This window comes from Anabas testudineus, chromosome 22, assembly GCF_900324465.2.
Source record: "Anabas testudineus chromosome 22, fAnaTes1.2, whole genome shotgun sequence".
NCBI classification, from domain to species: domain Eukaryota; kingdom Metazoa; phylum Chordata; class Actinopteri; order Anabantiformes; family Anabantidae; genus Anabas; species Anabas testudineus.
In genome coordinates, this window is record NC_046630.1 from 16,046,859 (window position 1) to 16,070,970 (window position 24,112).

Sequence of the window (24,112 nt, forward strand, 5' to 3'; positions counted from 1 at the left end):
AGTGAGATGTTACTGTTGTTATTCCACATGGATGAATACAGTGTAAAGGGCTGAGAAAGAGGAGGCACAGGGAAAAGCTAAACCACTGTCATGGATCATAGATCAAAGATTGTCTATGTGATGATGGAGAAGCAGTTAAAGCAAACAGGCGCATGAAAATTCAGGGAGCAGCTTTGCTTTGCCTGCGGCTTTGAGGCTATTTCTGTGTGTATAAGATGAGTGTGGGCTCTTCAAATGCTGCTAACTTGGCTTTTTTTTTTCAAATCCAATTTGCAAAGAGTGAATAGTCAATTTGAAAGCCAGCTATCTATTAGACTTTTCTTAAACCACTTTATTTGGTCAGTTTTTATTTAGTAACTCAAACACCCTTACAAAATAAGAATCAAAACCACATGCGACTTATCCTTAGACACAAAATAATGTTGACTTGAGGGCTGAATTGGCAGCTGACGCTGATCCAGCACCTCGTCAATATGTGCACTGATAACAGTGAAAGCAGCTCTAGGGTTAGATGTTTTTCTATTGATCAGCAGGGTTGAATAGAGACACAGATGCTTTGGCTGGGAGGATGCACTACAATGAGAGAGATGACAGTCTCCACTGTCGATGGCAAATATAAGACTAGATGGAAAACATGGCATGGAGAGGGTGGACAAAGCAGAGTGGAAGGATTTGGATCAGCTGGCCAAAGTTTTACCAAATAAACAGGAAACTAACCGGGAACTGTTTGGTTGAAAACATTTCTAGTCAGTTTTTTTAAGCTGAGATTCACTCTTTCCATGTAAATTGTTACCATATGTAACATTAAAGTGAATATCTGTTTAATCCAAATTGAAAACATTTATTTGCAGTGAAAATGTCAGGATTTGCTGTTATTTTCTGTCAGCTTGTTGGTAAATGATACTTCTGGGAGTTTGCACTGTCACAGAAACAAAGCCGTTTGAAGACATAATTATAAGCTGTGGCGACACGAGCACGGGCAGTTCTACAGTATGGAACGAAGAGTCGATTTAAAATATCAAAAATCACCAAGACAACTTAATTTTATTTATAAAACCCAAGAAAATGAAGGGGTTTACAAATCAGCCCCGTCAGTTTGTCCCAGACTGTCATCTTTACTAATTTCTTCAGTTTGAGTCACTTCTGGGATTGTTTTATTCCATCAGTTACTCAAGAAGCACTAAAGGGCACTTGGGATTGTTTTCCAAGTTGTCAAAGACTTCCAGCCTCCAGCACTCTCCCCTTGTTTCTTGCAGAGGTTGCACTGATGTTACCTAAGGTTCTGAATTATTCTACACGATTGCTATTTTCACCCTCCTATCAAATCAGTGTTTCTGTAGCCAGATGAGACCTGGCTGCTGGCTTTCAAACCCAAATATGTTCAGTTTGCCATGATGGAAAACAAAAACACACCAAATCTTTACATTTAATATGCTGACAATGTGCCTTTTCCATGCTTAATGATTGAATCATGATTAAATGATTAAATGATAGGCATGTAAAAATAAACTGAGACAGATACATTAACTCTCCCCTGCCCACCCAACTCGCTGCCATGTTGTTGGTGACATCCTACCTCTCTCACAGCGGTGTGCCTCACATATTAATATGGTGCGATGCCCCCAATTTGATACATTATTAGGGGAATCTGATATCTGATAAAAACCAAACAAAAACTAAGACATTGACCGAATAGTGGCTCAGAAATTAAGGTCTGCACAGAACCTTGGCTTTAGAGAATTGTCAAACTATTTTTGAAAGTTGGCAATTTAGCAGACTGCCCAAGTCAACGTTGATGTGTTAGTTCTTATGCTTTGCAAGTATCTAGTTTCAGGTTCATGCTTTATTGAACCAATTCAACCTTGGGCTAAATGGCTAGGGCTCTTCATGAAGTGAGATGCATTGATGTTTGACCAGCATGCTTTCCATCCCTGGCAGAATGTCTATTCGTTTTTGCCTCTGACAGACTGTAGGACAGAGGCAGTCCGGTCGAGTACCAGAGAGAGATGCAGAGACACACGGAAAGAGGGAAGTCACGGCAGTGCACACAGCAATTTAAATTTTAATTGCCTAGATTTATCTTCCCCATACAGTGTGACGGGCTGATAACTAGGGTTGATAGCACAGAGCCTGTTTGTTAAAGCTTGGCAACATCCAGATATCTGGGCAGGAGCCACAAGAAAGAGCAGAATGGATTTAGTGCAACATTTCTTAACCTCCGACAAACACCCACGTTCACAGTACAATGCACAGTTCAGCCAAGGCTTAAGTGCTTGGTATACACTAAAGCCTGGCAAATTGGCACACTCATAACACCCATATAGCAAAACCGGGTGTGTCAGGATAATATTAATCTTTCCTCAGGTTGACCAGTTGAATTCTGAACAAATACTATAATTGGAATTACCAGCAAAAAAACAAAACCAAGAATGGTAGCTTAAAAATAAAGAACAGAAGCAGCCTCAAACTTTGTGTGTTTCTCTTTCTATATAACATAGTGAAATCTTGGAGCGTGAGATAGAGAGGCAATTCATTCTTGGTATTTTACTCTATGGATGGAGAAATACAAACACCCTACACATAGACAAACCTTGACAATGTTGAGTTTGTTCGACTTTATACCACCACCTCCTCTTTTTTCTTCCTTTTTTTTTTAGGACAAATAAGACCAACACAGCTGTTTGTTTGTTATGCATGCTGTGTATAAACCATATTTTAGTGGGTGCTTTCTAGTGAAACCACCATCATCCTGTATCTGTCAGGTTATGTCCAAACCCGCTACATTTTTGTGACCCACATCCACCTACGTCGCCTCATAAAATCTGATTAAAGATTCAAACTTTAAAAGTTTTGAAAGCTTTCCAAGTGCATATTAGCTCCGCCGGCTTACTTAAAGCCATGAAGCTAATAATTCAGTGATTCTTTACTGAAGTCCTCAGGGTGTGCTCGTGCCGGTGCGGATCCAGTTTATAGCTGAGGGTACATTTCCACGAAGTACTGAGAACAGGAGGTCCACAGCCTGTCACACAGCACAAACTTCCTCATTTAGACCCCTTTTCACTCCCCTGCCTCTCTTTGACACTGTCTTTCTCCTCTGTCTCCTTCATCCATCTCTCCTTATCATCCTCCAGCCCCTTCCGCAAGTGAATGCGTCACTGATTTTTCCACATCTTTCAGCGCGATGTGAATCTCTCAACGCCGGTCACATTTTATAAGTCAGTGATTGACCTCCATTTGTGCATCCCACACCCAGCCACCCCCTCTCTTTCTTGCAGTCATTTATTACTCCATTATTCCCAACAGCCGTTGAGATTAATTTTCAGGCAAACTCGCATCAACAAATGCAATGAAAGTGTAATTGAATAATTTTCTTATTGGGCACAGCGGCATAATGTGTAATTTCCTCAGTAAACACTGTGCCACCATGCTGTTTTGTAATATGCTCGCGCTCAATAGGCATTGTGCCCTGGAGTTGTGTCTCCAATTGCGCAATGTGAAACAACAGCCCAAGTGGGCGATGGTGAAAATGAATATGAACAATTGCATCTTTTGTTTTTGTCATCTTTCCTTCTCTTGCCAATATTCCAGCAATTAAAACCTTGGAAATTGAGTTAATTACCAACAACAATATGCATTTGGCTATTCAGTTATTGGGAATGCAGTGAACCTTATCTGCGTCTTGAAAAGTGGGACAAAGTTTAATCTGTCCATTATGTTATATATATTACTCTCGAGCAGCCTGAAGGAGAAAAGGAGTGCAGAGAGAGGGATTGTGGTTCGTTGAGATGACAGCTGCATGAGCTCGGCTGGTGATTGAAGGTTCATCAGGTAGTTAATTTGCTTGTGAGCGTCTTGACTCCTGTGAGTGATGGCATTTGGCTGATGGCGCAACACCGAGTGGAATAACGACTACGGCTGCGGTGGAGAAAACTTGTTATGTGGCTGTCACTAGATGGATAGACCTCATTTGTAATTAGCATCTGCATAGAAATTTACAACAGTTTGAATGCTCGTTGGAATCGCTGGTTGCTGTACAGTATGTATGAATTCTGCACGCTCATTTGGTGAGTGGGGTTCTGACTGAGAAAAATAAAGGTTTGCAGGATGGACTTTATGAGTTCAGCATAAATCCACAGCAAACATTAAGATGCAGTCATCAAACGCAGTTACTCCGGATATATATTTTAGATGGTGCACATCAGCAACAGTGTCCTGGGACCTTTTTTGCCTTGGTACATTACAACATTATTATACTCCAGCTTTCTCTCCCTACACACACCATAACCACTTATATCATTTTATGAGATTTTGCATTTGTGTGTCCTAAAGAAGGAGGACGTGTAATAGAGGACTTAGTTTCGCACTCCCTGTTGCGTGATGGATGGACGGACAGTAGTATATGTCTAATTATCATTAGCCTCCTGGAGAGGAAAGCCTGTTGTAATGGAGGTTCTTATTACTGTACCGCCTTCATCAGCAAATAGCTGTTCTCCTGCTGTGAACCCAGTGTTGTTGAGATGACCGTCTTTTACAGAAGTCAAGGTACAAGCTTTAATGCAATGTTCCTACAGTTTGTTATGCTGCTACAGACATTCAAGGGACTTATACGAAGACCATAAAATATTCCTTTTTTTAAGACATGTATGTAACAGCAGCACTTTAACTTTGCATGTATTTTCTCAGCCATCACACTCACGCTCTGCTGAAACACTTTGCTGGATTGCAACGTGAATTTCGTCATTCTAATGTGAGCATGACGCATGAAATCCTGATGCCTCCACGGGAATGGAATGATAAAGTGGAGAAGTCGAGTGTTGTGTTGTTAGCTCAGAAATGCTACAAGCTGGAACAGTTCAAAGCCATAGCTGCTGGTGATGGTGTGCTAACAGGATGGGTTGCAAGCAATGTAATTTCAACTGTAAAAGAAAGGAAAAATGGGCTTTTCTTTGCCCGTATTGGAAAAGTCGAGTACAAAACATGCTTGGAGCTACATTCTCATGGCACATTCTTTATAAATAGCTTTTTTTTTTTTTTCCTGTACAGTGGTGGTGCATGTAGTCTTTTTATGTAGACACCAAGCCTACATCTGGCCTGTGGCTGGTCTGTGTTATTCCAAAGGATATCAAAGGGAGGAGAGACACAATATCTCCCACTATAGAGGATCAACCTGAGGAGAAGGAGTTTGCATTATACGCTTAGGTTTTCTTCTCACTCCTTTAGTGTCAGGGTACAGTACTGTTATTTCAGTACATTTTATGGAGCTATGGTATTTTTCTCTGCAGGAGTCTCACTTCTTTGTTTATTTGCCTAAACCATTGTACATACACTGCTCAACATTTGCATACATCTCTCTCCTTGTGCAGCTTTTGAATATGACTTTATTTTATGCTGACGCTAATATTGTAGTTTGCACTTGCTCAGATTCTAGAGGTGATCTTTCACAGTATTCTACCCCAGGATTCACTCCATTAACTATCACGGTGAGACCTATAAACTAAGCTCTGTGTTCAGCATGCCAGCTCAGCTCACCTGAGTATATATGTGCCTGCTATATCGACCGTTCTATTGAGTCAGAGTGGAGTTGCCTAGAGGGGGTTGCGTCTGCACTGTGTATGCAGAGAGGATAAGTTTGTGTAAGTGTAGTGCGTAACTATATTGAGATAGGATCTGGGATTTATTTGCCAGTATGTATTTTCTCTTACTCAGCATGATAACTTCTTCGATAAAGCTAAACGGACTGTTTGTCTCTCCTGTTATCGCAGTCACATCAGAATGGGCACTCACACACAGTGCACATGTGCACGGAGGTGCATGCATTTGCACACTTTGGACAGAGTCAGACAAAACACAGACATTCAAATGGGTGCTTCCAGATAATGCTAAATATTTGGGCAGCCAGCCCAGGAAAATAATCAGCTTTACAAGTAAAATGTTAGTTTGATTAAACCAAGATACTGTGATTCATGAAACCAATATTAAAATAAAAAGAATATACATACACAGTTTGACAACAACAGCTGTCGCCACCAGCTTGTTTAACCCTAATTTGCAGTAGTAAATGTTTTATTGAAAACAAAATACCAACTGCAAACCTAATATCTACTGCTGGCAACATAATTGTTTTTATTTTACATTTGAGTAGTCCAAAGCAGTCATTAAAGGTAAGAGGAAGAAATATATTATTTTTTATATTGTATAAAACCCTGCAGAGTCCAGAGTTTTACAGAAAGTAAGTATTGTTGAAGTGGCATTGAATTAAAGCTTTCTTCATCCAGTCTGAGTCGTTGACTTCACAGAGCACAGGTGTTGATACAATGACAATGGTATAAAGGTTTATTGTAATGTATGTAACTAAATTAAAATGCAACTTAATCATGATAATGCTGTGGACCTATAAATGAGATTTTCTCTATCTGGGCGTCCTTAATTCATAATTGACTCATGCTGTTACAGAGGTTTTAATACCGATATTATTATTGATGTATACATTTATTAGTATTGATGAGGAAGGAAACACATTCAACATGTTTGGTAAATCTCAAAGATCCTTATGATCCTTAAGTACTTTTGAATTAATATAGTCTGATCATATACAGTACTTATATTTACGTATTTATAGCTATAGTATACTATATACTATTTATTGCAGTCACACAATGCAATAACAGATGCATCCTCCTTAATGTACAATGCTTAATGTTTAAGGAGTTGTTTGATTTAAATATTGAAAGTTCTCAATGCATTTTCTGAAATGGACATGGCGTGAAGTTCTCTACAGTGAACATGTATCTGCTGGATCTACGGAGACCTTCAGTTGACTTGCTGTTGTACAATGGTGTTACAGAGTGCAGCATCTTCCTGCACAAACAATCTTTGGCTGTTCAGTGTTACTAAGGGAATTCCTATCACAGTTATGATAAGAGATCATATTTATAGCCTTACAACCTGAGGAATGCAGGATACATATCTTCCTCTCTAGTGTCAGAATTCCTGTGCTTCTTTCGGCCCTTCCATTCATTTCCCCTCCTCTTAAGCACAATACTAACTGAAACAAGGTTTCTATGTTAGCTTACACAGAATCCAATAGTGAAGTAATCTGGTAGAGGAATTCCACAGATTTTTGTGCAGCTATGTTTTCACGTGACGGTTGAGCAAGTTGCTGCAGATGCTTTAGGGAAGAAGAAATGTGTGTGATAACAGATTAAATGAGACTGCCTTTTATTTTGAAAACCCTCATAGTTCAGAGAAAGATTATACTTGTGATTGGTCAAAATACTTGATCTTAATAACTGGTTAGTCTGGGTTCTAACATTCTCACATTATTCTGAATATTTTTTTTTTTACATTTGGGGAATTCATCTTCCCCTCAATCACTGCAAGCTGGCCAGGCCCTGCTGCAGCAAAGCAGGCCCAAATCATGATCTTTCCTCCACCATACTTTACAGTTGGGATGATGTTTTAATGATAATATGCAGTGACCTTTTTATGCCAGATGTAGTGCTGTGTGTTCTTTTCAAATAGTTTAATCTTAGTTTCATCAGTCCACAAAACATTTTGCCAACACCGCTGTGGAGTGTCAATGTGCTCTTTGGCAAACTTCAGGCGTTCAGCAATATTTGTTTTTTTTTAGTAAGCAGCAGCTTCCTTCGTGATGTCCTGCCATAGACACCCTGCTTGTTCAATATTTTATGTTCTGTAGACTAATGAACACAGATGTTAGCCAGTTCCAATGATGCCTTCAAATCTTTGGCTGTCACTCAGGATTGCATCTTTACCTCATTGATGAGTGTTAATTGTGCTCTTGGGGTCATTTTGACTGGCCACCTACTTCTTTGTAGAGTAGCCACAGTCACAAAGTGTCTCCATCTGTCAATTCTTTTCCTAATTGTAGACTGGTACATTTTGTTGACTTTCCAGCTTTATGTAAATCACTAATTCTAACTCAAAAAGTTTAAGTGTTTTTTTGTCAGTCAATTTATTTCACGTGTGTTGTATACTTTGCCGTGTTTGTTTTTCTCGTCTGCCAGGATAATTAAAAAAAAATTGAGTGTCCAGCATCCAGATATCATCCCCACCGTGTTTGCGCTGTTGTGTCTGTGCTGATCAAATATTCCATTACTCTGTCAGCTCCCCTGCATGTAATAGAGTGGACCAGATCCATGTCCAAATAGTATTAGACTCTCAACACTCCCACTCCATGCAACAGTATCCAAATAATTACCTCTCCTCACATCTGCTCGCAGCAGCCAGCCGGAGTCTTGGCGTGCTCCTGTGACACCTAACGTGTACACAAATGAGTGTTCCATTGTGGTACGTTCGCGTTACGCCAGCATCCACCTGTCAGAGCGGTGTTGCTTTGCATTCTTATGATCATGTTGTTGTGTTGCTTCATTTTGTGGAAGACCGATAAGATGTTGGGAGGAAGCTGCTGGTACAAACCTAAGGTGTGTGTGCGAGAGAGAAGCTGATGCACATAATGATGCAACGTTTTGTTGATCTTCAGACAGAAATCCTCAGGCACCTCTGCTCACAGGTTCAGAGGTCAGACTTGTTTTTAGCTAGGCTTCTTATTTCCTTTGGTTGAAACATGTACAGTATGGGGGAGAAAATATCAAGTTTTAGAAAAAGGCAGTTTAGTGTAGAGTGTTTATCAGTGATCACACAGGACATTAGTGCTGCTTCCTAAACACTGATGATTGAGACAGAAGCCCCTGGGTCAAGATTAATTTTGTCAGTTGAATCATTGGACTTTTTTTAGCTGTGTCCTTGCACAGACAGTAAACTAGGATGACAGCATGATGGGCTATAAACAATATAAATGGGGAAAAAAAAAATCAACTATACATGGCCTCCGGTAGAAATTAAACTACCCAACAGTTACAAGCAGAGATGAGACGTCGTTGTCAGACAATTTACTGTATTTTTCATACAAAATCTGTCACTGTTTCAACTCCTCAGAATTGAGGATCTGTTTTTTGTTTTTGTCTTCAATTATTTAAATAAATTTGTATATCTTTATTTTAATTTGGTAGGTAAACATAAAATAATCGCTAGTTACAGTCCTGTATAAGCATATAATTATAGCTCCACTTCGACCAACTACAATATTAAAGTGGCGCTCCTACATTACCATTTGAGTGATTAAAATTGCATTTTTTGATGCAGTATTTTCCGTCCCAGCACCTTTTTATAGTTTGAGGAATTTCCTCCATGGCTGCTGCCGTGCAGTGTGTTTGCATCTGTTTAACCTTTAAACTCATAGTTGCATTAGTCAGACTGAGCTTCCTTGATCATACTAGATTTAATTTTTAGCTCCTGATGCATGTTCATGTTGTATCATCCAGTTTTTTTTTTTGTTAAATTATTGTTCATGTCTTTTCTCCCCAGCAACTCTGAACTTGGTTTTTCTTTGTGCTATTGCTAGGCAACAGGTCACAGCTGTCAATCACATATGTGTCAGCAAGCTGCACAACTCTATTAACGGCAGCAACGCTCCCAAAGGAAATGTGGTAGTAACATTCAACCAAATAATAAACAAGATTAACGTTTAGATTGAATGTCATTTCCTAGCAATTTCAGAGGGAGCTTCCTAGAAAGAAGTGTAATAGCTATAAAATAAAGAAGAGTTTGAGAAAATTTCTAAAGTAATTGTAACATTATCACCAAAGCTTTACCTGAAGCTCTAAATGTCCCACTAGTGTTTCTCCGTGAAATTGATGTGTTTTGGTTTAGGGCGTAAAATTAAGCGACAAATCTCTTTAAGCAGATCTGCTACACCTTGTAAATGAGGTTTCTTCGACATGCGTCTAATATTCGCTGGTTTATGTGAAGGTACACTGATCAGCCCCAACAATCAATCCATGTGTTAGTGGCATGGTCACTCTGGCTGGTCTGTGGCCTCACAGCCCCATAAGCAGCAGCCTGCGCTGCGTTTCATGACACCTGTTCTCACACTGTCTGCTGTCCACCATAAGATTGAATCCACCAGATGGATTTAATATTGTGGCAGACTGATGTACTGTATATGTGTTACAGTTTACAAACGGCTCCCTTTACTGCTGGGTTTCTCCTCTCTAATGAGGATGACTGGGATGCTGGAATGGGTGAAGGTGACGTCATGTCATAGGGGGAGTTCACTCCACTCCTTTGGTGCCCCTAGAGACAAACACTGATTTCTCTTTTCCTGCTCCACCTCTGCCCTGGGGTACGCTTTCATCCATCCATCCATCCATCCCCTCCTATTCCTCCTCACCCTTCCTTCTGACTCAGACACATCATCCCTTGGCAGTGTCTCACAGTAAACGCTGAGTCTAGAGCGGTTTTCAGAAAAAGTGAATCCATGAGGAAATTCCCATATGGGTGTTAGTTTTGATACACTGATATGGGAAAACCGCTGAAGAAGCCAGTAAGCCTGTAATTCAAGCCAGCAGACACATGTTAGAAAAATACCCCAAGGACGCTCGTCATGATGGCTGATCTCATGATTAACGCTTGTCCTTGAGGATGTCTTGTTTATGATATGATTTACAAAACGTACTGCGCGTTAGCTTGACTCGCGACAGGCTTGCGTGTTAATTAATTACACATAGACTGATTGTGGCTGAGTTGATTGCTTCGCCTCGATCTCAGGTTATAGGAAGAGCTTTATCATCGCTCTGTGGGGTTGTGCGGTCTTTATGGCAGCGCTGTTTACTGCTGGCAATTTCTTTTGGTCTGCAGGGACTGTTTACATCGCAGTATAGAGATGGATCTACCCTGGGTCTTGTTTGTCCATCTCTGCTTCCTTTTTATTTCATTTCAGAAAGTATTGTTGATTTATACCTCGGCCTCCCACCACCTAAATTCCCCAGGATGGACAGAGATGAGAAGTGCCTACAAGGAAAGTGAGGATACACAGATCAATAAAAGTTTGGGCAGAGTAATCCCAGCGAGTTCTTTCCTCCACACGGCGTCATTCTTCTGAGTTGTTAAACTGAGCTGCATACCCTTGTATCTTTATAGTAGTAAACTTCTCAGCGTAATCATCATCATAAATGATCAGGCTCTAATCTGCTTTAAAATAACGGCTACCCCCGTTTCCTTGGGTCACTGCACTCTCCGCTGCCACTTCCGTATGAAGCTCTCAGGAGCTTAGTAGACGTCCCTCCCTCCATCCCACTCTCCTTTTTTTTTTTTTTTTTTTTTGCCATCTGCTTTGAAATTAATGGGCATGTTGGAAAGTAGGCTAAATCCAGAGTGACAGCTTTTTCTCCCTCCTGTTTTTTAAAGAGGTGCTGCAGGCGGCGTCCAACTGCATGGGAGATGGAGAAGAGGAGAGCTGGTTTATCAAGCTGCTCCTGCCTCACAGATTTTCTCACCTCTGCCCTCTGGGATGCTTCCGACACCATAGCCGTTGATCACTGGCTGTGCTCCTGTTTTCTTTTCTTTCGTTCTATTTCTTCAACATGTCGGGCATGCTATTCTTACTCCATAGCTATCTACTAAGTTAGCACTTGAGAAGGTTTAATGAATGTGCAATCTCACAGTTATTGCTTCCTCAGGAACTGAGTGTTTATTAATGACAGTCACAGCACATTTCTGTTTGTACTCTTCATTATTAAATGTAGTTTCAACTGCAGTAGACGGACATATAGTGGACATTGTAAACTTCAATAACGAATCAGAAAGTGATGTGATCATAAATCTGTTCCTATGGAACCCAATATGAGATGAACAGAAGGAGTTGGCCTGGAGGAAAAAACATCCTTATTGCTAATATATTTATAGAGCCCATGTTAAATGTTTCATAGTGTTTCAGATGACGCACTGCCTGATGATACAGTAGCTGGCATATCTGTTGAATGTCTAAATATAGTAGATGTTCTCAGTCGTGTCTTTTAGGTGTAAAAAGAAGGACAACACTGTGCTTTTCTGGGTTTCTTTATACTGCTGCCATGTCGTGGATTTCAGACACTGTACGTGGGCTAAAACCTCCAATTATGGAACAGGCAGTGTCACATCTGAAAGGCATAAGCAGCTACATATACTCTCTTCTCTCATACATGCACACACATATACATACAAGGCCAGCATACACACACACACACACACACACACACACACGCACACGCACACGCACACAGGCAGGGTCTACAAATACTCTTTCCATGCTTGAGGCTCGGGACTCTGATCTTTCCAAAGGTTTCCTCCTGTGGCCCATGTGCCAGACTGTCTGAAGAGCTGTGGAGGGGCTGGCGTCGCCTCGCCTGCTGAATTTAAAAAAAAAAAAAAAAAAAAAGCCAGTAACATTTGCTTTCTGTGGCACAGCAACCAGCCTCTCCTCTCCTCCATTACTCCCCTCCCGAGCATCTCCCACCTCCCCTCGTGCCCTTCTCGAGGAGGATTACCGGCAGAAACTGACGTTTGATCCTGCCTTGCTCTTCTCCACCGCTGTATCTATCCGACAAGGCTCTTTGTGTCTCTTTCTCTTCTAGGCTCTATGATTCTTACTCTTACTGTCTTATAGAGATAAAGATTTAAGCTTTTTTTTTTTTTTTTTTTTTTTTCGCTGCCTGCAATTTGATTTAGTTCCAGTCTACTCGGGAACACACAGGACAGCTGGGTCACAGATACGTGAGAAGTTAATTCAATTTCACCATGAATAGTGCAGAGACGATCATAGAGACAGGTGTGTTTGTGTGTGTCTGTGTGTCATTTACGACTTTCCTCAGAAAATATAGAAAAAGGGATGTAAAGGGATAAATGAGGATGACAGATTTAATAACCAATAGTCATGTATATCATAAAAAGACAAAACACCACCCCACTGTTTTTGTGTTTTTCTGCTCCACTCTGACAATGCCTGTATCCACAAAGTGATTAATTGGGAAAAGACAGCGCCAACAAGCTTTCCGGTGTAATTTGCTGGGGAATTATAAACAGGAAATATGCTCCCAGTACATAACGTTGAGTATGGCTAGACGGGGCCAAGAAAAAAAGTTAAGACAAAATAATGCATTGTGACAGAGGACAGTATTCACTGACCTTAAGCTGTCATGCTGAAGGGTAAGTATAGTTGGTGTCTTTTAAGGCCAGCCTGTTGACATATTTGAATTGATGGAAGCTACCAAAAAAAAAAAACATAACGCCCCCTCAATAGAGGCTGTAATTACTGGGTCTCAAACTGTTCTGAAAGGCCAGCTTACAGTAACTCACTTTTTGAGCACATTAAACCAAATTTGCAGTTTACATATGCTTAAAATTGGCATCTTTACCATGCAGAGTATTAAGTTATTACTAATTACTCATAGTCTATCAAGTTTAGCCTATCATAAATAGAGTTGATACTTTATTTGCCTTCCTTTGACGTGTATGAACAGTTCTTGTTGACATTTTAATTTGAAGCAGGAAGTATCTGATCAGAGCCCAGACATTACATTTATATTCCAGCCTGTGCCAAAATGAAGAGATTAGAGTTTCAGTGGACAATGCAGAAGCCAACAAAATAGAGTCCAAATCAAGCTCTTGTAGCCAGTGTAGTCAGTATTTATGATTTACTTCTATTGAGCTATAGCGGGAGTAGTTAATAAATGCAGCATCAATTAAAAGTATTGCTACCAAAATAAAGTGTAGTAGTAGTAGTACGTCCAGTGTAGTAGTGTATAGAACCAAGATGACAAAACCTTCCATTGTCTAAATATTTGGACCTGTTCGTTACTTTGGTTGAGTTTTTAGTGGGGAAACTCTCCACTCTCCTGTGCACCTCTGGGTGACTGTATCTCACAGTATGCGCCCATCCAGTCACCGAATCTGTAAGTTGGCCTATTGTTTTATCGTGGGTTGCAGCACGGCTATACAATGATTGAATGATTGTTTATGCAAGCTGTGAGTATGATGATTAAAGCATGTCTGAGCTTGGGCCCCAGAGCCAGTGGGGCAATTAACAGGCTGTTCTCCATGTTAATAGAATTAGTCACCTTGGAGATAATCACAGCCATCAAGAGCACAGATCTCCATCCCCCCTGTGTACCTGATTGTTAGTCTTTTGTTTAAGGCGCTAACACCTGGCACTACACAGGGCTAAAGGTGCCTTCTGCTCTTGGCTTTCTACAGTACAGCTGAATACACACAACTAGGCCTACTGTAACTGTTTCCAACTTTTTGCAAGATGCTGCGTAGTTTTGGCAGAGTCCTCTGTAGCGTAGCCCCTGTTGTGTAAACACACGTATCCCATTTACATGCCCAAACCCCAAATCCAGGTAAATATGCTAGAAAAAAACAGACTAATAACACTTGAAGCTACAACCAGATAATTTGGTTTGTTTCGGTTTGGGACTAGATTAATTTTATGGTTTTCTGCATTAATATGATCTGATTTTCCTCTGGTCTTTATTAAGAACAACGATAAGAATCTTATAGTGCTAGTGAAAAAAGTATGTGGCAGCAATAACCTCAACCAGGCTCTTCCTGTAGCCGTGGATCAATCCTGCACATTGTTCAGGAGGAATTTGAGCCTTTTACCTTTACCCTCTTTACCTCATTAATGAGTGTTTGTTGTGCTCTTTGGGACATTTAGACTGGCTGCCAACTTCCTGGTAGAGTCTCCATTTGTAGATTCTTTGCCTAACTGTTGACTAGTGAATTTGACATCACTTCATAACCCTTTCTAGCTTTATGTAAATTAACAATTCTTGATTGCAGATCTTCTTGGCGAGGCATGACTCACATGAGCGTATTCACAGGAGCAAACTCAGAAAGTTGGTATTTTGTGTCAAAGTAGCTCTTGTCCACACCTCCAAACAGTTATTCTAACACCTGACTAGAATTAGCTTTTTTTGTGGTACATACTTTACAAAACCTTAGCAGTATGAGGTTTTTCTGGTTGTTCTCAATAAAGACAGAAAAAAAAAAAAATTTTTTTATTATTTGAGACTTTTTAGACTATTTGTTAATAATCTTGACGTAGATAAAGATCAGATTACATTTTATGACAAATTGATGCCGAAAACTATGAAATGCCAATGGATTTGCTTCAGGTCTAGCAGTGTTAATTTACATTATGCCTATACTGTGCTCATGCAAAAACTGCTATGTGCATGTATCAAAAAACAACAAAATAAATAAAAAATAGGCCAGAAGGTGCAGTGGTCCACAAACCTCCTTGCCTCCTCATGTCCACGAGGTCCAGACACTCATCTTCAAAGTAGTAGCAAACAATATTCTCCCGTGGGATCAATAGAGTATTTAAAAAAAAAAAAAAAATGTATCAAAAGGTTTGATTTGTTCTTGGTGTGAAGAATTCTCTTTCAGTATGTCGAATTATCGATCTTTTAGCTGCTGTATGTACACTATTGGACAGTTTATTCCATAGCAATTGATTATATTCTATGAGTGTGTCATGTTTTATGGGATACTTATCCTCCCATGTATTACATTATCTGTAGTGGAGTGCAAATATGAAGCAGATATAAAAACATATAAAGGTAAAATAAGTACATTTTTTGCGCTGTTCTACCTATGTCCAATATACACACATGGTTTTAAAGTGAAGGCATCTTTGTCAAAGTTATTGATAGTCATTAATAGGCTGTAGTTTTGCTTTATGAAGACACTAAGATAGACCTTTTTATTAAGAGAAGGTGCAAAGTTCATTGGTATATTTGATCATCAGATAGCTATCTAAACAACATATTAAAAAAATGACAGTACCATGGAAACACAGGATTCATCTGCATTTGATTGTGGTTGCACGTTTTTCAGCATAAGCAAAATTTGGTTTAGAGCCACAGAAGCATCAGTCATTTTAATTAAGCCATGTAATTTGAGTTTGAAGTGTTAAGTGAGTGCTAATGTTATTGTAGCTCTGCTGTGTCAAAACACGCACGTCTATTCAGATTTCAGTTCCATGTTATTTTTCCAGCCATGTGTTTGTGTATAAGCCCCGAGCTAACACAGCTCTGCCAAAGATTGTTTCATACTGTGAGCCTTAATGGGCTGTGAACACGGCCACGTTCTGTGAAGTTAGTATCTTTATGTAAGTAATGTTTAACTTATTTGGATTATGCGAGAGTTTTTGTGTGGAAAGAAGAGAAAGGCGACGCATCTTAAGGGGCGTCTAAATCACCACAATGAGCATCAAGTTGCGAGAGAAAGTCGCTGGAGAGAAAGATGGATGCAGCCCTCCTCTCCCTGGTCTAATGTCATAAATTACCTGGCCATTGATCCACGCGTGTCTGGGATTCTCGGCGGGCTTCCTCCTCACATTCATCAAGCCTAGAGTCTGCAGCTAGGAGTGGAAATGCCTCAAACGCGCTCTCCTCTCCCGAGTCTCCGCAGCATGGCCTGTTGCTTAGATACAACGCAGAGTCGTATTTACATGTAGAGTGGAGAGAACCTGGAGGAATGCATTATGCACCAAGATGTTTTAGCATCCTGGCATATGTTAGGTTTTATATCGTCTGGATGCTTTTCAGACCTGGAGGAAAAGCATTTAAAAATCAGTTTGTAGTAGCATCCCTGTTTGTTTTGTATTGTATTGTTCTCGCCTTCAGGCTGATTCCCTCAGAGCGTCTGAGCAACGGTCTCGGAATAAAACTTAGGACAGCCACCAGGGCATCAAGGTGGACGATGATATTTATTATAGGCTGCTGTGAAAACTAACTGCCTGCTTTTGACAGAGCAAATGGAGATTGAGCCGGTCATACAAAGGTGAATCCTCTCGTGCACAAACGAAAACACACACACACACACAGACAGACACACACCGAAAAAAAAACACTACCCAAAGCAGAATATTTTTATCTGTTCAGTGAAAAGAGGCTTTATGAATTGTTACTAGTCCACAGAGAAAGGAGAGGTGGAGAAAAACACATTTAAGGCCAGAAGAAACAAAAACATTAGGCCAGGTAGAATTAAATTCATAAGAGTGAATACTTTTTATTCACTTTTGTATTAACTCGCTCTTGCTCTGTTATCATTTTTATCATGGCAGTGAAAACCTTAAAGCTCAGATATGCTGTAGAAAATTCAAGGAATCACCAAAGTGAGTGGGATTCATCCTCTTGAAACTATGAATGTTTGTGCCAATCAGTTTAGGAGATGTTGAAATATTTCACAGAATAAATAAAATGCTTGACCTTCTAGTGGCACTGATGGGGAAAACTAGTGGGGAACCTCAAAGTCAAACTCTCTTCTGACTTTCCATTATCTATAAGAGAAGATTCTTTGTTCTTAACTGTGGTCGTTTCCGCTTCAGTAGGTTGAGAGGAAAGAGCTAAAGACACATGGCTTCTCTTTCGCTCCACCATTCTCTCCCACCCACTCCTCGCACAAAAGCTTTTCTTTCCCTGGATGGGGCCTCTTTTTTTAGTTAGGTTCACTACTTTTCTAATCCAGTAAATGAGTGAAGATGTGTCCACGGGATGAACGGGTTACTGATGGCATGTCACAGTAGTTCAACTAAAGCTTTCTTCCTCACCCTTCTTATCTCAGCCTTGTCTTACATGTGGTTAGAGTGTGTTCCTGACCAGTAGCCAGTGTAAAGGTGAATGTGGACTTGATTTAATTATGTAGTCACGCCTCTACACTTGTGGCGACTTTCTCCCTTCAGAGTCTATGTTTGGGCTGAGTTATCCTCTTTTGTAATGGAGATTAACCTCACTAAAAACCGTACTTAGCCTGTTTAACTTCCATATTTTAACACGAGCCACGCGGGCCTTGCTAACGAAGCAGTTCTGCTTCATCTGCTGAGGGTTATGTGAGATTTAAAACTGTGGTCAATCCAGGCCTGCTTACAGGCTTTTAGGGCTAATAGGATAAGATTAACACATTTGCATACTATTGCACATACATTATTCATGCAGCGTTCGCTTCTCTAATTTGCAGGAGCAGGGCCCTTCTCAGTGACTTAAACATCTGGGTGACCTGGAATAGGGGCATGAGAGCCCCAGAGCTCATTAATCCCTCGTGGGCATCACCCGGCACATGCCAGCTAAACATTTACCAATCTGGCAAAGTGCCATGTGAATGAGCCGACATCTAAATGTTTACATTTTTAATTTTAAGCTCTTAAACACCTAGGTATTTTGATCATGACACTTTTTTTTTCTTTTACATTGTGAAAAATATTTGATTTTGCCCACTTTCACATTCACACTGGAAACTCAGAGGAACCATTTGCTGGGTTCAAATATTCATCAGCGAAGTGGCAGACTTTAAAGAAGGGAATAAAAGGATCAGACAGAATTCTGTTATATTTGAAGAATATCTGATTGGAATGATTAGTTCATTGGCTTTTTTTTTTTTTGGTTACACCTTCTGGTTCCTTATGGGACATAAAATCAGAGCACTACATTAAGTTACTCTGCCAAAAGCAATGTTTTTTCAAGTAGTGTTACTACTGCAAATGGGAACTGCAAAGGCTCCATTTATTAAATGGATGTGTGAGGTGTTCAGGGACCATGCAGAGAATAGGTCAGTCTCATTTTGATAAAATAAAAGGTGGATTTAAGGTAAAGTAGTAGCCATTCATTCTGTGAACATTCTGCATAGAAGAACAGGTTGTTATATTATTATTAGTTTGCAGTTTCTAGCTGTTTTTCAAATGTAAGCTGTGATTCAATTGGAAAACTCTAGTGAAGCATAATGGATGTTTTCTTCTCCTCATAGTCGAGCATTTGGATGAGGTTTATTATGAAAGATTAAGTGCTGATCACTGCCAGGCGTAAAATCTCTCCTTACCAGAAAGCAATCAACACCCTCAGCTGTGGGATCATTAACCAAGCTTGAATGTGACGAGATCCATCATCACCTATACCTGACGTTTGTGTGTGCATGGGAAAACTGCTCTGCCAGCCTGTTTTTCTTCACGCGAGCTCCCGTACCTGCTGAGAGTTCCCTTCCTGTTGTTCTGAAGGCATGGAATGATTCACGGCCTTACACACAACATATGGGTTATTTAGTGTGTTTGTGTGTGTAAATGAGTGTCTACCTCACAGTTCTCAGACAGGGATCAGCCTATTTCATTGACTCCAGTCCTCTGACTGGCCGTCTGAGTATCTGATCATCACCCTGACTCACCTCAGTGTGCTGGATACAAAATCCTCTCCCCTCCTCTCACAGTTGAGCCTCTTTTCACTGAAAATAAAAGATGCCTTTCTTATTTCAGTTATCAGTCTGAAACTATTTGGCAAGCTGACCTGTAATCTGAAGTCATCTGTGCTCATGCAGAGGAAAGGGAGGTTGCTGTGGACGTGTCTGCTTTTTGACGTTGAGCAGGAGCCAACTTTAATTGTTGCTTAGAGAATGAACAGTATGCTCTTTTCTGCTGCGATGATGTGATACATTTCACTAAATAAAAACTAACAGCTTATTCTCCAAGCTAATTAAAAACATGATCACTACTGTGGGAAATAATGAGCATTGGCTGAATGCATGATGATGTGTCTGCACACATGCCTTAGCACTTGTGATCGTGTCTGGACTTGCAGGACCGCCTTTCTTTTTGACCAGCTTTCTCTGTGTCTGTCTATGTCCTGTGATTCAACTAGCGTCAGCACGATGACACACAACAGAAATCAGCGATACAGTTTTGTCTCTACACAGCTGAAGCCATGGACTGTCGCCACACAGAAAAGGCCACAAAGTGTGCTTTTCTACATGGGTTTTTAACTCGGATCATATCTGTAAATTCATCGCAGGCAATTAACCCAGGAAGCAATTACTGATCAGATGGATTCTCTTGTAACCTGCTCCAGGTTCCTGCTCTTTTGTTACGTCCCCATCATGGGTTGTGTTCTCTCCTGACTTTCCCCTCCTCCACCCTATTCTTCTCTGACACAAAAGAGCTTCAGTCTTGGAAAAACAACCCACCTTTCCTTCTTTCTCCTCCTTCCTGTCCTACCTTGATCATCCATAATGTTATCCCTTTTTTATTTTTTATTTTTTTTTTTTTTTTGATTTGCTGTTGTACAGATTTTAGGAGGAAGCTTTAATTTGTATCTCCTCAGATAGGAGCATGTAGGAGTGTATGCAGATAAGGGCCACCCTCCTAGAGGAATAATGCATTATTCTCTGTGTGATGTAGCGTGGTGATATGGTAGAAGGGCTTGTCAGGGATGTGACGTGTCTTTGTTACCTGAGTCGTTCCTCTTTCCTGCTCTTTCCCCTCCTGCTTCCTTCCCTCTCGGCACTGTATCCTCCCCCCCACCCTTCTGACAACAAGTCTGCCTCTTTTAAAGAGTTGTTTTCTCAAAACTGAGAAGTCAAAATCAGAGCTGTCGCTCCACCGGAGCACGCAAGCCACCTTGTAAAAAAATAAAATAAAATAAAAAAAATGGTGTGCCGTACTACAGCTGTGACCACCTACAGTCTGTATCATTTTCTCTTTATCTCCCCCATCTCTCAAACAGAGCTTTAATAATTTTCTACATTTCAGTTCTCATGTTCACATTGAAGGTTAAATCTGATGAATGCTGCACGTCCTTTTGGGACTGGAAGACTTGAAAACCAACCATTTCAAGAGCCATAAGTAGTGAGCTGACATAAAAGCAGCTGCAAACGACTAAGTGGTAAATGCACTCGTTGCATATCTGTGTGGTTTTCAGATTTTTCTTCGAAGATGTCTGTCGTACTACATTTATTTGACTTTTCTATTTATTTATTTATTTTTTTTTTAGGCGCACAGGTGCACAAAGAAAAAGAAAAAACCCCAAAGAGAACAGAGAACACCTGCACGCTATCATCACTTGCAATCAACTTTTATTGCAATGTTTTAATCGTAAACCTGTATGTGGGAGTGTGGGAGTTCTTTTTGTTGCTTTAAACAGCAATCACAGGATTCTGGAGTAATGAAATGGATTGAAAGACTTTAGCAGTAACAATCTAATCTGTAGTCCTGACAATAAATCTTTTTATTTTATTGTCGTTGCAGCTAGTGAGGAAAAACAAGTTTGAATGGTGTGTTTTGTTAGTTTTAGGTGAAGGAGGTTGTATTGTAGTGGTAGTAGTTAATGGGTGTATTAAATGGTACAGTGAGTACAGCTCATGTGTATCTGTGAGATTAGTATACTCACTACACTGTGGAAAAATGACCTCAATGAGGTAGTTCTAGACAGATTGTGCTGAGAACATCCTCCGCCTAGGGAGATGACCATGGCCTGTTTATTCCCAGGTGAGCTTACACTCTTCACTCCCAAGAAATTGTGTTTTTTTTTTTTTTCTTTTTTCCTTAAGATCATAATAATTTAATTTTCCCTACCCACACCCTGGCTCTCTTATCGTCAAACATACATTAGAATGTCAGACACATCTTCTCTTCCCTGATCCATATCTGCACAGCCTCTCTCTCCCCCTCTCTCTTTCATTTCCAAACCACTCTAGCAAATGTTACTGTTTCATATCTGGGTTGGAAAAAGACAAAACCCTCCACCCACCCCCCTTCATCGCGTGTGAGGATCTGCAGACGCGATAACATTCGCTGCTGAACAGCAAATGTCACTCTGCCCAGCCAGCCAGTCGCATTTCTTTTCACTGGCCAGTGCGGCTCTCTTATGGGGTTCACACCCATGACACTGGGACCGAGCAGATGTGCACACATGAATAAGAATGAGTAAGCAGGGCTCTCAGGTGTGGCCAAGAGAGGGCCACTGAAATACCACCAAATACCAGGAAGCCATATCAGATGAAACTGTGCTTTTATCTGGAAAATGACTGGAGTTTATCCAAAGTGTGAAAGCTAATTAGTACAGGGGGCTGATGTAGATGATGTCTCACTTGATCAATTGTTGCAACAGGAAACACTATGGCTCATCAAGCTGTAGTGAGGCTTAAATGAGATCATTGTGCAGTTTTTAATGCCAAAGGAGGGGGATGCTTTGTAGAACCTTGCTGTACCTGAAAATTCACTGGTGCTGGCTTTGCGTCCTTGTAGGCATGTAAACATTAACCCAATGTGGAGTTTCAGCAGAATAGGCAATCAAGCATTTCACTCTGCATAGGCCCGCTCACTCAGATCTCATCTATGTGTACATTGTGTTTCCTTGGCCATCAGTTCATATCGCCCACGCTCGGTGAAATGAAAGTGTAGCATATCTGAGTAGCTTCTGGATTTGCATGCTAGGTAAAATGGGAGATGGGAGGCAGTTAGGCTTATCATTAATAATTCAACAGCCCATGTGCAGTTATTGGTCTGTGCATGATGTCATATAGAGACTGCAACCATTGGTAGTTGTGATCAAATACTATGATAAATACTGAACTAACAAATGAGCCTTTTCCCTTGTAATGTGCTCTCATGACTTGTAGGTAGTAGCCATTGTAGCAAGTGCAGATATTGATCTGCAATAAGCCTGTCAGTCATTTTTTCAGTCAGGCTTTTATAGGCTAGGATCAAAACATGCAGATTACACATGTATTTCAAATATAAGAGATTCATCAAACAAGATAATAAATACAAACCAAAAAAATGAGGTTCCATGAGTAAATCTAACTCATCTGCTGCTAAGAAGAGGTTAAAGCAGATTCTACACCTCTTACTTCTATATCTCTAAGTAAGCGATCTAATGTTTCCCAAAAACTTCATAAAACAACTATTTAAATTATTTAAAAGCCTTGGAGACATTTCCATGACCTGTGACCTTTTCAGTGTGAGGTCAGTGCCTCAGTTCAGAAGGCCACATTTATCACGGGGCTGGTCTTTTTTTGCTGGTAGACTTGTCCGAGGACGCTGATGTCAGGAGACATTCTCGTCTATGGTCCTTCTTATCTCAATCTGAGAGGCAGACCATCAGCCTGCTCACCTTCTGGTGCTGAATAATCGCACATTCACAAGGAAGGGATGATATGAAGAGCTTGCCAATCATCAACCAGGAAATTAAATATTTACAAAAATGCTGGTGAATCGATAGGGAATATTAAACAGACCGCTGCAACATGTTTCTGAGAGCAAACATTGTGCTTGTTTAATTACACTGTTACAGCAATGCTATGAATTCAAGCTGTTAGCGGTTAGCTATCAGTACAAACGTGAATGTATGCTCAACATTAAGTTTAAATCCACATATTTATGTTGTTTTGTCTCCTCTCCGTCTCTCTTTTACAGTTCTTATGTTTGAAGAACATCCGGACATTTCTCAAGGTGTGCCACGACAAGTTCGGCCTGCGCAACAGTGAGCTGTTTGACCCGTTTGACCTCTTCGACGTCAGGGATTTTGGCAAGGTGAGTTAAACATTAGGCAAAGAGACAGATGTTCTATTTTTTCGCCTTATGAAATGCTGTGCACTTGAACTGACACGGGGTTCAGCTCGAAAATGGTGCTGCCCAAAGGCTCCATTCTAACTACAGCGGGTGCTTAGAGACACGATGCTGCTTGTGTCCATGATGATGTCATCTTGAAATGCTTACCTACAAATTTCATCTATTTCATTGTCATGCAGGACAAGCATGTGCATGTGTGGAAGAAAGCGTGCACATGTGTGACTGCAAATTTGAGCACCTACAGTGTAGCACATCAAGGCACTGTCATTTGCTTAGGTTTAAAGATAGTTCAAAGTCAAATCTGTCAGTTACATTAACTTCAGCATGGAGCAAAGTGCTCAGATGAGCATTTCGTGTAACCCTTCAGGGTCAGTAATCCCATCTCATGTCACTGAGCAACTAGAATTAATCTCAACTCTTTGTAACAGTCTGCTGTGAGGATACAGCATGGATGTGTGTTTTGGCTCAGCAGTAAAGCTGACTCACTCGCACATCATAGTAGCTTAATGGAGAGTTTTTATGAGATCTTCAAGTGAAGTTTTGCATTTATTAAATGCCTCTGGGGTCTTTTTAAACTTTTATCCAGAGGAGGGTTACGGACTTGCCAGAGGGCTACATCCAAATCTTCCATGGGAGGAGATGCAGCTTAGAGTTGTGACTAGAAGGTCATCGGTGCCCGTGTTAGTGCTCTTAGAACTCAGACAACAGGAAGGAGCGTGGAGCAGTAGTAATCCTGCCATTTTAGGTTTTTAGAGCAAAATAAAATAAAATAAAAAAACAAAATACAAAAACTCCTGAGGTAGTTCAGTAACCGGTCACATTAAATACCAGTCTGACTCCCTTTGTAGATAATATGGGCACATTTTCTACCAGTTGGAT

General features: G+C 40.5%; 1 protein-coding gene across 6 annotated transcripts in view; it reads left to right on the forward strand.

Moving 5' to 3' along the window:
* vav2 (vav 2 guanine nucleotide exchange factor) overlaps window positions 1-24,112 on the forward strand; it is a 151,970-nt gene that overhangs the window by 22,261 nt on the left and 105,597 nt on the right. For all 6 annotated transcript variants that reach the window (XM_026339653.1, XM_026339658.1, XM_026339657.1 and 3 more), the window contains one exon: window positions 23,078-23,194. In XM_026339653.1, coding sequence (XP_026195438.1) covers window positions 23,078-23,194 — 117 coding nt within the window. The remainder of the gene's footprint in view (window positions 1-23,077; window positions 23,195-24,112) is intronic.